The sequence below is a fragment of the Arachis stenosperma genome, chromosome 4, assembly GCF_014773155.1.
Source record: "Arachis stenosperma cultivar V10309 chromosome 4, arast.V10309.gnm1.PFL2, whole genome shotgun sequence".
In the NCBI taxonomy this organism is placed as follows: domain Eukaryota; kingdom Viridiplantae; phylum Streptophyta; class Magnoliopsida; order Fabales; family Fabaceae; genus Arachis; species Arachis stenosperma.
The window spans coordinates 20,174,930-20,187,141 of NC_080380.1; the positions used below are offsets into that span (position 1 = coordinate 20,174,930).

General features: G+C 39.3%; 1 protein-coding gene across 1 annotated transcript; it reads right to left on the bottom strand.

Moving 5' to 3' along the window:
• Positions 1-591: 591 nt before the first annotated feature.
• On the bottom strand, positions 592-7,042 carry LOC130974748 (uncharacterized). Its single transcript, XM_057899604.1, has 9 exons — positions 5,531-7,042; positions 4,075-4,815; positions 3,062-3,553; positions 2,890-2,981; positions 2,549-2,636; positions 2,293-2,407; positions 2,081-2,207; positions 1,811-1,985; positions 592-1,602 (listed from the first exon to the last, which is right to left on the bottom strand). Exons 1-9 carry the CDS (start codon positions 7,040-7,042, stop codon positions 907-909), a joined length of 4,038 nt encoding a protein of 1,345 aa, XP_057755587.1. The 3' UTR covers positions 592-906.
• Positions 7,043-12,212: the final 5,170 nt, after the last annotated feature.

A 12,212-nucleotide genomic window follows, 5' to 3' on the forward strand; every position in this document is an offset into this window, starting at 1 on the left:
ATGAGTTCACGAAAAAGTGACACCTCACTTTCATTAATTGGGCAGTTTTAATATATTAAGTAGATTGTAAATAAAAAAATGTACTTTTCAATTAGTTAGGGCAGTACGATTTGCTTCTATGTTTATATGTGTTGCCTTGGTTTATTTTGAATTTCTGTATTGTAAAACATTCATTATTTATTTCCCATGTTTTGCTTATCTCACCTAATATGGCGCATAACATAAGAATTGAGACATTTTAGTGAAGTTTTAATTTAGAGTAATTATTCACCATTTAAATTTAAATTAAATATAAAAATAGATAAAATATAAAAATAATATATTTATTATATAAACCAAATTAAGTGCAAAATATAATAAAATTAATTAAAAATATAAATAAGTTGAATTTATAATTTGACATTTGTCTAATACTTCTCAAAATATATATATATATATAGAATCATTGCTAATGCCTTCCTACATTTATATTATCTCTCATTTTCTAACTATGCTACTTGTATAAAAAAAATCAGTTGTTGAATTAATTATTTGTATATAATATATATAAAAATATAAAATACATATTAAAATTAAATTAAACAACCTCTATATCTAAATAAAAATGATTGATTTAATGAATAATTTTTGGCATGTGCCTAACATTTTGGCTTTTTTTCCAGCCCTTGAACACACTTCTAAATTCAAGGAGGTTTCTTCAAGAGCTTACTAATAGGTTACACAAGTGAAAGATAGCAAATTACCAATGAACAAATCCGTTGTCACATGCCCTTTTATATTTACATAACTTGAAAGGAACAACGTGCAACAGAATACCTTAAAAGATTTGTTCATCAGCTTCAATCCACCTAACTATAGCAAGCAGATCTAGGATTCTAGTAAAATACCTTGTCTTGTGATGTGATGTTAGCTTTCATCGTCAGAATCAAAACAGTGTCTTTTCTTCAGAGATTGTAGATCATCCATCCGCTGCTTATCGTGACTAGCATTGATTACACCAGTACAAGACCTGACTTTAGGAACACTCAAAGAACTTAACGGTGGTGTCCCTGTACCTCTATTAATTTCCCTCAGCACAGAACGTGCTGTAGCTGCAGCCGCTGCATCTGCCATTGCTGAAGCAACTTTTGAACCACTTGGAAACTTGCCGTCTTGTCCTTGCGCCTTGGCCGGATTCTCAGCACCCTCAGGTGATTGATTTGCACCTGTATTCGGCCTGGTTGACGCTGCTGCCTCAGCAACTGTTGCTTTGGCTCTTGCTGCCTCATATTTATGCATGTCATAAACAAGCTCTTTCTGCAGCTGCTTATCAGCAACCAATATGTCATCAATCTCATTCTTGTAGTCCTTGAGAAGGATTCGGAGGCACTCCATGAGAGACCCTACGAGGGGACTGTTCTTGCTTTCCAATAATCGTTTCAACTCTATGAAGATTGGGACTGTGTTTTGGATAAGACCCTTCTTCACCGCCTGAGTTATAGCCTTTCCTCTAGCCGCAGCTCCACTTTCTCCCCCTTCTTCCTCTATATCTGCTGACTCGGATGATGAAGCGCGAGACGATGGAATCCGAATCTCCTTGCAGCAAAGAATTCGAAAGGCATCCTGAACACAACTATTGTTAGAATTTTGAAAAAAATTGAATAGGAAACTAGACAAATTCACAAAACAGTAAAAATGATGGAAAAAGAAAACAGGATTGTTATACTGAAAAGAATCACTTGCATTGTTCTTCCATTGCCAATAGCATACATATACTGATACAAGTATATAACTTGATTAGCATTGCCTGTAACCTAGTGCAGAATAATACCTGTAGAACAGACTGTCCAGTTGCATCTTCTATGTTGAGCATACCATCCGAAGCAGCAGCCAGAATTTCTGCACATAACTTGGCAAAAGTTGCTAGAAGATGCTCAGGAGCCATTTGTTTCAGTAAACAAACATAAATGTGCATTCTTTTAGACCTTGACGGTTCATCATTACCCCTGAAAAGAACCCCAGAGACTTGGCATGAAACAACGCTTCAACTAAATACTAGTGGCTATAACTCATAAAAATTGCTAATTAAGGATCTCTTTACCTGATGGAAAAACTTTGGCTTTCCCTTCGTGATACTTGGGACTCGCGATGTCCATGATGGGCATGGCAATCATTCAGAACAAAAACAGCCTCAACAAAACTATTGTATGCTAGAAGAGGACTCTTTACTGATGATAGAAACACAATAGTCAGTTTAACAAAGAAGATACAAATTAATTTACATAACTGCAAGTATAACCATAAGCCTCAAACCTTTCAAAATATTTCCAAAGAGAAATTCTGCTAACCGCCTAATCTTTTCTGATTCATCAACAAGTGATAAAAGGAACCGAAGAAATAGCACTCCTCTCCACTTCACATAGTCTCTCTAGTAAAAGGAAAATATATTTTAGCATTCTTTTCTATTCAATTTTTCTCTTCTTTTGTATGATTATAACCAGTAAACCAAAATAACTCAAATATGGTGGGAAATAGAGACAAATCACAGAAACAAGGAAACAAACAATACCTGCAATAATCTGGAGAGCAATAGAAAGGTTTGCCTTCTCACAAGTTCACAGGGATCCAAGAGACACCTGGTGATCTTTGTTATATAACTGATAACTTCCACGAAAAAGATGTTAGAATACAAAGAGTGACATTGTTCAATTTATGCATTCTGCATTAAGTGAATGCTGGACTATGGCATAATGGCTTGTCCCTGGCACAAAATAGAAATTACTCATCTGTTTACAATGTGCCATTGTTTTATTTATTTGCGTAAGAATTCCAGATAATTTCATCCACACTATTATACATTTTAAACTAAAATTTAAATTCACTTAATGCAGTATCTATTTGCAAGCTTACCCGTCAACCAGAGCAGTGTACCGAACACAAAAATCTGCCATCATCACCACAATGTTATTGCGAAGAGCTGCAGATTCACTCTTTTCAAGCTCCTGTGCAAGTATTACATTTCAATCAGGAAGCAAGTCAACATATTGCAGAACTAAGTCATAAACAAAGTCATAGGACCAACCTGTATAAACAGTGGAATATAATTCTTTGCAAGCTTCTCATCAGCAAGGCAAAGCTTGCCCATGGTTAACCACCCTTGAATATAGAAAGAAGGAGCTTCTTGTTGTAGAAAAGTTGCAGGACCCGTTAGATTATTTATCTTGGGACCAGAACTCCCCGAAGTGATGATAGTATGTAATATTGGAACTATGGTGCTCGTATCAGCAGTAGGGCAAACAATTACTGCAGATCCAATTGTATAAATCGCTGTAGTTGCTTTTGTCAATGATTTGGATGTTGCTATTGACCTTCTTTTTCTAGAGCAACTTCTAGGTGGAGTGAAAAAGTTATTTTCTGCATTTTGCTTTGAATTCCCTGAAATGAACTTCTCTATTATTTTAGAAGCTCTGGAAAGTACTTGATGTACCCATTTCAAGACTAATGTGTCTGCCTCCGTCACATTCGAAGCTTTTCGCTTGCACAACGTTTTAAGTGCCTTCACATGAGCATCAACCTATCAAGCAAAAGCATCAACTCAATATGTTACATTTTAGAACTTAGAGGTGAATGTATCAATGTTTTTGTCCCCTTATCATTCTGTTTGACAGCTATCGTACCCAATTTAACTTGTCCATGTTGATTTCTGTGCAGATTTGATTTTATTGTTATTTATCCTGTTTATCAATTAACTTTTTTGTTTCATGAAAAGTTATGTAAAACTTAGAGGATGGCATATACATAGCTTAAAAGACCAAATAGAGGTGTAAATTTTAAGGCAACACTCAGTAAAGATCATCAGAAATCACGATCAGAGACAGATGTAATCAACAATATTTAATATGTCAAAAAATTGCAAAACATGGTGCAAAACTTCTAATTCCAGTTGGACAAGTATATTACATTATGTTCATCACTAAATGTATAGTATCACACATTCATACCATTCATATGGCCGTTCAAGGAGAGAGGGAAAATAATTATTCATGTTAAGTCAATAATGAACTTTATTTTGTTAAAAAAATAAAAAATGATTACCTCTGTTGAATGCATATTGAATTCTTCAACTCTTTTGAGCAAGTTATGAGCTAAATTAGCCGCAGGTTCAGGAGGGAGCTCCACAGATACATTAGAGATTGTTTGTAAGAGGAAAACTCGATCACTAGCCCAGGCAACAGCATCACATTCTATGCTTTCTTCGTTTTCAAATGCCTCTACTTGTTTAAACGGGCTTCTAAACTCGCCTTCAACTTCATGTTTGTCAAGAAGCTGCCAATGATGATGAAGAAACTCCCAGTCCACTGCTTTTGGAAGGAATGCAGACACCTCAGATAAAAGAAACCAAGCACCAGGTGGCGCTGTCCATTTTTCTATTGGCAAGGAATGGCTCAGCCAGATAGACTCAGATGTCCTGATTATATTCTGAAGTGCAATAACAATTTTGTGATTCAACCGTTTCTTTTTGCCCAGGTTTGTGCAAATCTTTTTCACCCAAGGGCTCACCTCGCCATTGCAAATCTCCCTCAGAAGATACAGAACTCCTTTAGGAAAGAGCATTTCCAACACTTTGTTGAAACTTTTCTCTTTATTTTTTCTGGCTGACATGGTTTCATTATGTGATGAAGTTGCAGATGCAGCTTTACTTATCCGGTCCAGAACAAGTTCTTGAAACATATTCTCACATTCTTCTTGGATGCTAGTTTCATTGTCAGTAATTAGACGTGGAACTGAATGTAGCCATTCAATGATTACTGTTTCTGCTGCGAATGTTCTGAATGCCTACATACAGTCAATGTATACTTCATCTCAGATTCTCAGGCTTAAATGTTCTCTTCTTTTACACACTAAACTCTCCAACTCATCTTAGGATGAATCGGATGAACTCGGGCAAGCTATACAAATATGCATACCTATAGTTTACATCTAACAATTTGACATTTAAGCACACTATGCTAACACAATAGGGCATCATTTATCATTAGGAACTTCATGCAAAAAACCGGGAGTAACATTGATTCTTAATCTTGTGTAACAAATATTTCACAATGGAACGACATTCCTACGGCCTCCACATATGCCATTGTGATTGTGACTTGTATGTATCTCCTTAGCCAACAGACACAACTAATTAGCCATGAAAGCATCATATAAAAGCTTCCTGACAGAAGGGCAATATGCAAAAGAAGACATCGTTTCTTTTCTCATCCACTGTTATCAATTTTTTTCCTTTCACTCTCTCAACAAGCTTTGCCTGATTCTCTCAAACAGTCAAAAATGGGACAAGACTTAAAAATGTTATATAACCAATCAATAAGAAATAAGAAAGGACAAAAATAAAATAAAATAAGATACAACATGTTACATGAGAAGATCCACTTTGAATCCTCCTAACTACCAAAAATGATAAATATAGTTTACCTTTTAAAATTCAAGACATTGAAAGTATATACCTTTTTAATTGGTCAAACATATTACAACAAGCATAGAAAAGTACCTCAGAAAGAGCTGTAGTTGCTGCTTTCCTCATGCTAATAAGGGGATCAGAACAAGCCAACCCCATTGTCTTGAGCACAACCTCATCTATTGTGCCACCAAGAAGCGCAGTCAAGTTAGTAACAAGATGAAGTGCAGCCCTCCTAACAGCTGCCTTGTCATCCATACACCTTTGCCTAAGCATATTATTCATTTCAACACCGTCATTGCCATCACCAAACCCCATAAACCTCTTCAGCACCACACTACTCCTATCACTCCTTGATAAAAGCTTCACCAGCTGAGCTAAGTTTGCCAAAGCCCTCGTCCGAATTGCAGCAATAACATCCGAACATCGTTTCACCAATGCCTCCAAGCACCATATCCCCCAGGGATCATCACCACCATCCTCTTCTGAATCCAAACCCAACGGATCCTTCAACGACATTACAAGGCTAAGAACAAGATCAACTGCTAAGAGCCTGAGGTTTGATTTCCCCTGACACATTGAAACCACGTACTTCACAAACGAAACTTGATCTTCAAACTCCATCACACGCACAATCTCTGTTATTGATTCCACTGCCAATGCTCGCGGTTCAGCCTTCTCCGGTGCCTTATTAACCAAATACCTTGGAAAATTAACCATTGCCTTCTTCACCCCATCGTTCTCCTTCGCCAATTTCGTCATCTCCGTCTTAACAAAATCAAGTGCGAAGGTTCTTGCTTGCGATTTGTGCATGAAAACAAGCAGAGAAAGGGACCTAAGCACCTCAGAAGCGCTGCTCGAAGATTCTCCATGCTCAGGTTTCAGAACCTTCCTGAGAACACGGGAACAGAGTGTCAACAATTTACCATACTGCCCTCCGTTCTCGCAAAGTTCCACTGCCGTCACAGGAATCTCGCTAATCGACTGAACCAGAGACCTAAGACTCTCCGGGAACCGATCCAAGTGAATCAGATCCATAACCGAAGCCAGCTTCTCCAGCACGACGAGCAAAGCCTTAACATCCACTGAATTGCTTCCTCCATTTTCTTGATTCTCTTCCTCTTCGTCCATGCCAGCACCGTCTTGGGACGGGTTTTTCCTGGAAGCCTTACCGGCACGGCGGCGCTTGCGATTTTTGGAAGAATTGGGCTGGGTGAAGGCTGGGGAGGCTTTGAGGGAGCGGCGGAGGGAGCGGAGGAGGGAGAGGAAGGAGAGAGGGGTGAAGAGGGTGAAGACGGGGGCGTTAGGAGAGAGGAGGAGGGAGAGGAAGGCGTTGGAGGCCAGGAGGGAGTGGTTTGGGTTTGGGGAGGAGTCCATGGCGGCGGAGAGAGGGGGGACGAGGGAGGAAGGGGAGAGGGACTTGGCGGATAGCTCATCGTAGAGGGCGTCGATGGGGACGGTGTCGTTGGCGTCGGAGAGGAGGAAGTTGAGGTCGGAGAGGGATTGGCGGGAGAGAGGGGTTGGGTTGGCGGCGGCGGAACTGGTGGTGGAGTGGTGGCGGAGGTCGTCGAGCTCGGCGACCAAGCGGGATATGGCTTCCTCCATGGGAATGGGGATTTCAAAACTGAGACGAACCCACAACGCCTCTCTGTTCTTCTCGTTTGAATTTTCATTTCCCGCTTTGTTATTTTAAACCTTCTATTTTTATTTTTTTCTCTTTTTCAATAGATTTGTCCTGAGTTTAATTTTAATGTATCACAAGTTTTAGATTTTTTTTATTTAAACTAAATAAATATAGTAATTACGAAAATAATAAACAGTGAGATACTTACAAAAATGCATTTTAAGACATATCTCGAATGTCGAGGGTGTAACTCTAAAATGACCATATCTCGGATGCTATGATTCCGTGCTGTGATAGGATGACGCTGAGTTACATTTTGGTGCACTCGAAATATGTGTAAGAGTTTAAATCGGATATTAAGCATTCGAGATAGGCGCAAAATGTGAAGGGGGTCTCAACACCCGAGATATGTACAATTTCCTAATTCCCTCCTCAGCGTCTGAGATATAATCAAGGATTTAGTTTGGATCTTAGCACCCGGGATATGTGTATTATGGTTTAGATGTCTCTGCACCTAAGATATGTTGGAGAATAAGTCTATTTATAGAGTTCATCCCAATACCTCCCCTCACACAATTCACAAACCAATCTTTTCTTTCTCTTCTTTCCATTTTATTCTGAAGGAAAATAATCAATTCTTCTTTGTTGTGATTTATCCCAATGGGATAGTTAAAAATCATGATGAAGGAGTGATTTTTGAGTTTGATAAGACTGTCATGTTGTGCATAAATATTATTGATAGCTTGGATGGACTAAAGACCGTCATCCTGAGAAATATAGGGGGAGTAGGTACGAAGGAGGTTGGGTGAGTTGCATATAGATTTTTGCACGCGCATTCAAACAGTGGATTTACCAACCAGTTATTTTGGATTGATGGGGGATCAGAGTGAGGGTAATGTTCGACGTTCATGCACAGCTAATGCCGCAACATGTGATGGAGTTGTATGCTGCGGTCCGTGACGTGGTTGTTGTTGGTGGACCATCTCTTTCGACTCATGAAGTTGTCCCACTCGAGGCCACATCGATCCACTACGCCCAACCTCATGATAGTACTGACGAGGACGATAGTGAGGGCGATTCAACTTATGTTGTCGGGTCCAGGTTGTCAAGTAATACAACTTCTGAAGATGAGTATGTGCCAGAGACTCCTGACAGTGGTGTTGGTAGGTTTCTCCTGCCACCCCCTTTGGCCATTCCTCGACTGTCTGATGTTCCTAGTCATTATTAGATGCTGCACTTGGACGCAGCCAAACGATCTTCTAAACGCCAGTGACGAGGAGGATTACAACACTGATGGTGGGATGGAATTCAGAGTTGAGCATAGGTTTAGGAACCGTGAAGCAATTCTAATGACGGTGAAGAACTACAGTATTCGACAGAATGCGGAGTACAGAGTTTTGGAGTCAGATAGGCTTAAATACCACTGTCGTTGCAAGCAATTTGCCAATAGTCATCCATGAAGTCTTCATGTGGCACTACAATAGAACTTGAATTACTTGTATATGTTACGATTTATTTTGGATGCATTGGAGTCTATTACGTTAGTTTTGTATTTTGCATAATGTTGACATCCACGTGAAATTTGTAGGGAGGTGCGTAGGTTCGGTGGATCACATACCTGTTTGGCATCTACCATGTCTTAGGACCATGCTCAGCTGGGTAGTGGTTTGATTTGCAAGGTCGTGTTACCTATGATAAAGACTGACCCGTCAGTGTCTATCCTGGTGTTACAAAGTACGGTTCATCAGAGTTACCATTTCAAGCCCTCATGTCGAAAGGTGTGAATGGCAAAGCAAAAAGCGATTGCCAAGACTTATGGCGACTGATACAACAGGATACCTGCACTCTTATAAGCTTTGTAGGAGTGCCTCCTAGGTACGATTCATGAATGCATTGTTGTTCCTTATTCCAACTGGGACATGGTTGACGGAGAGTGGAATCAGTTTGATAAGGTTTTTTGGACATTTCATCCATATATTGAAACGTTTAAGCATTGCAAGCCTTTCGTATCTGTGGACGGGACACACTTGTACAGAAAGTATGGGGCGTGCTGTTAATTGTTGTGGCTCAAGATGGTAACAATAATATTCTTCCTATAGCTTTCTCATTAGTTGAGTTTGAGACAATAGAGTCATGGTCGTATTTTCACTCGAATTTGAGAAAACATTGATAAACCCATATTTTATGATATATTTTGTGCTTAATCTGAGTGATTTATTCAATCCTTCACCCACTTATTCATATTAATTGCATGGTTTTACTTTCCCTCCCTTATTATGTGATGTATGTGAAAAACATGTTTCTTATGCTTTAGAATTAATTATTTTAATTACCTTTATTTCCATTCGATGCCATGATTAGTGTGTTGAGTAGTTTCAGATCTTCTAAGGCAGGAATGACTTAAAGGATGAAAAAGGAAACATACAAAAGTGGAAGAAAAGCATAAAACGGAGTTTTGGAGAAACTGGCATCCACGCGACTGCATGGACGACGCGGCTGCATGCCAAGCGCGAAGAAGCAGTGACGCAGCCGCATAACTGACGCGACCGCGCGCCTAACGAAGAACACCTATGACGCGGCCGCATGGCTGACGCGACCGCGCGACAAGGAAAATTCCAATTGACGCGACCGCGTGACCCACGCGGACGCGTGACAGAGGCCACGCACCAGAAATTGCAGAAAACGCTCATAGCAGATTCTGAAGCCCTTTTTGGCTCAAATCCAAGTCCAGAAGTCATAGACCAGAGGTTATGAAGTGAGGGAATGCATCCATTCAAAGGGAGCCGGCATTTTTAGTTACTTTCTATGATTTATATCTAGTTTGGAGAGAGGTTCCCTCCTCTCTCTCTTTAGGATTAGGATTTAGGATTTAGGACTTCTCTTAGTTTTAGGAGTGACTCTCAATCCCAGGTTCAATGTTCTTTTACTCTATGTTATTTCTTATTTTCAGACATTTGAATGCTTGCTTGTATTAGTTATGTTGCCTATTTGGCCTATGCCACTTTCATGATGATTTTCTTATTTAATGATATTTGAGGTATTTCAGTTTAATATTGCTTTATTTACTTATGCCATTGATTCTTCCCAATCTGAAGACGCTTTTATTCCAGTAGATTTAATTTTCTTCCTTTTGGTCTTGGTTAAGAAATCAGTAACTCAGGAGTTATCTTAGCTCAAGATAATTGATAACTATTATCTTTGCTAATTGAACTGAACTTTAATAATCCCAACCTTTTCTTAGGAAACAAATAGGATTCGAAGATCAAACTAATTAGTCCCTTGACTTTCCTTTGCTCTAGCAAAGGTCAACTAAGTGGAATTAAGATTCAACTTTCATTATTATTGCTAAGAATAACAAAGTCTGGACCTCCAATTTCTCATACCTTGCCAAAAGTTTGCTTTACAGTATTTATTTATTTTAATTGTCATTTAAATTACTTGTCATACTTCTTCCTTAATTCCAAAACCCCCAATTTTACCTTTTTCATAGCCAATAATAAGAACATACCTCCCTGCAATTCCTTGAGAAGACGACCTGAGGTTTGAATACTCGGTTATCAATTTCAAAGGGGTTTGTTACTTGTGACAACCAAAACGTTTGTATGAAAGGACTTTTGTTGGTTTAAAAGCTATACTTACAACGGGAATTTATTCTGAATTCTAGACCACGCAAAAGTTCTCTCATCAAAATGGCGCCATTGCCGGGGAATTGCAAACGTGTGCCTTATTATTGGTTATTGTAAATATTTTTCAAAAAAATAAAAAAAATAAAAATAAATATAATAAATTTTCTTTTGCTTGTTTATTTGTTTTCTCTCTTCCCTCTTATTTCTGATAACTATTATGAATTCTCACCCCTCTCACTTTGTGTTTGGTTCTAATTTTGTTGCAAGGAATTGAAGCTATAACAGGACTATGAATCAAGGTCTAAGCAATCAAAGATGGATGGAGCCACAAGGATCCAATCAACCCTTTAGGCAACAACACCATCCTAGATACCATGGACAAAGACCATTTTACAATGCATCTCCAACTGATAGATTCGGTGGACCGTCTTGTAGCTACCAACAAGCCCCACCCTGTGCTCAGAGACCACCCTTCCAACACAGCCCCAATCCACCATACTCACAAGCTTCTTTTCACCATTCACTACCACATGATCCTTATCCACCCCAACGCCAATTCAATCACTCCCAAGAACCACCACTCTCCTACAAACCATGTTCATATCCATCAAGCCAAGAATCACAGGTTCACTTCGAAGAATCAGTAAACCAATTCAATACAACCCTTCAGTAACTGGAGCAAGCAATAAATCAACTATCTTCTAGACATTCAGCCACTCAACAGACTCCCATGGCTTCATGTGGAGAATCTAATGAAGAATGTATTGTGAAGAAGACACAAGGAACTCCAGTGGACAGCATAGAGCACAACTTCGTACTAGAACAAGTAGAGGACGCTGTCATTATAGAAGAAGAAGAGTTGGTTGAAGATTTAGGAGGTGCTGAACCTCCACGGGAATACAGAGTCATGGAAGACCCCGTCAAGGATGTTACAACTGACGCTAAAGAGGATGTTGCACAACCTCCAATGTGGATATCTTATGAAGAACTGGACGGAGTAACTCAAGACGCATGTTTCTTTGATGATGATAGTCACCAGTCAAGTCCTCCTCATGATGAACTTGCACTCGCAAGTGAATCCTTTGAGACAGAAGAATCTTCCCCAAGTGAATACGAAGATGATGCAGAGGTCGACTTTTCTCAACCTCCTGTTTATGACTCAGGTGATGAGGAAGATATGGAAGAATTTGACCAGGACATGGCTGGAATGAAAAAGGTTTGCAAAAAAATGGAGGAATCCACTGAAGACCATAAGGGAGTAGATCTTGCAGAACCCCTGGAACCACCTATCCTGAGGCCACTACCACCCAATACAAGCTTCAAGTGGGTAAAATCCTTAGCTTTTATCTTTATTTTTTCACTTAAATATGGTTTACTTGAAACAGATGGCCAGCTTAGAGCTCTTTGCGGCTTTTAGAGGAAAAGGGAAATGGCTCGTACTTAGAGCTGGTGCACAAGGTTCAATAAGGTTCCACACTTCAACTCGAAGCGCACGGATTGGTATCATGCTCAATTGAATGGATCA

Excerpts from the sequence above, each read along its gene's own strand:
- LOC130974748 (XM_057899604.1), bottom strand. The coding sequence starts at position 7,042 with ATGGAGGAAGCCATATCCCGCTTGGTCGCCGAGCTCGACGACCTCCGC. Across the intron at positions 2,208-2,292 it reads CTTTGGAAATATTTTGAAAG|TAAAGAGTCCTCTTCTAGCA; the intron begins GTTTGAGGCTTA and ends TTCTATCATCAG. Across the intron at positions 1,603-1,810 it reads CTGGACAGTCTGTTCTACAG|GATGCCTTTCGAATTCTTTG; the intron begins GTATTATTCTGC and ends AGTTGTGTTCAG.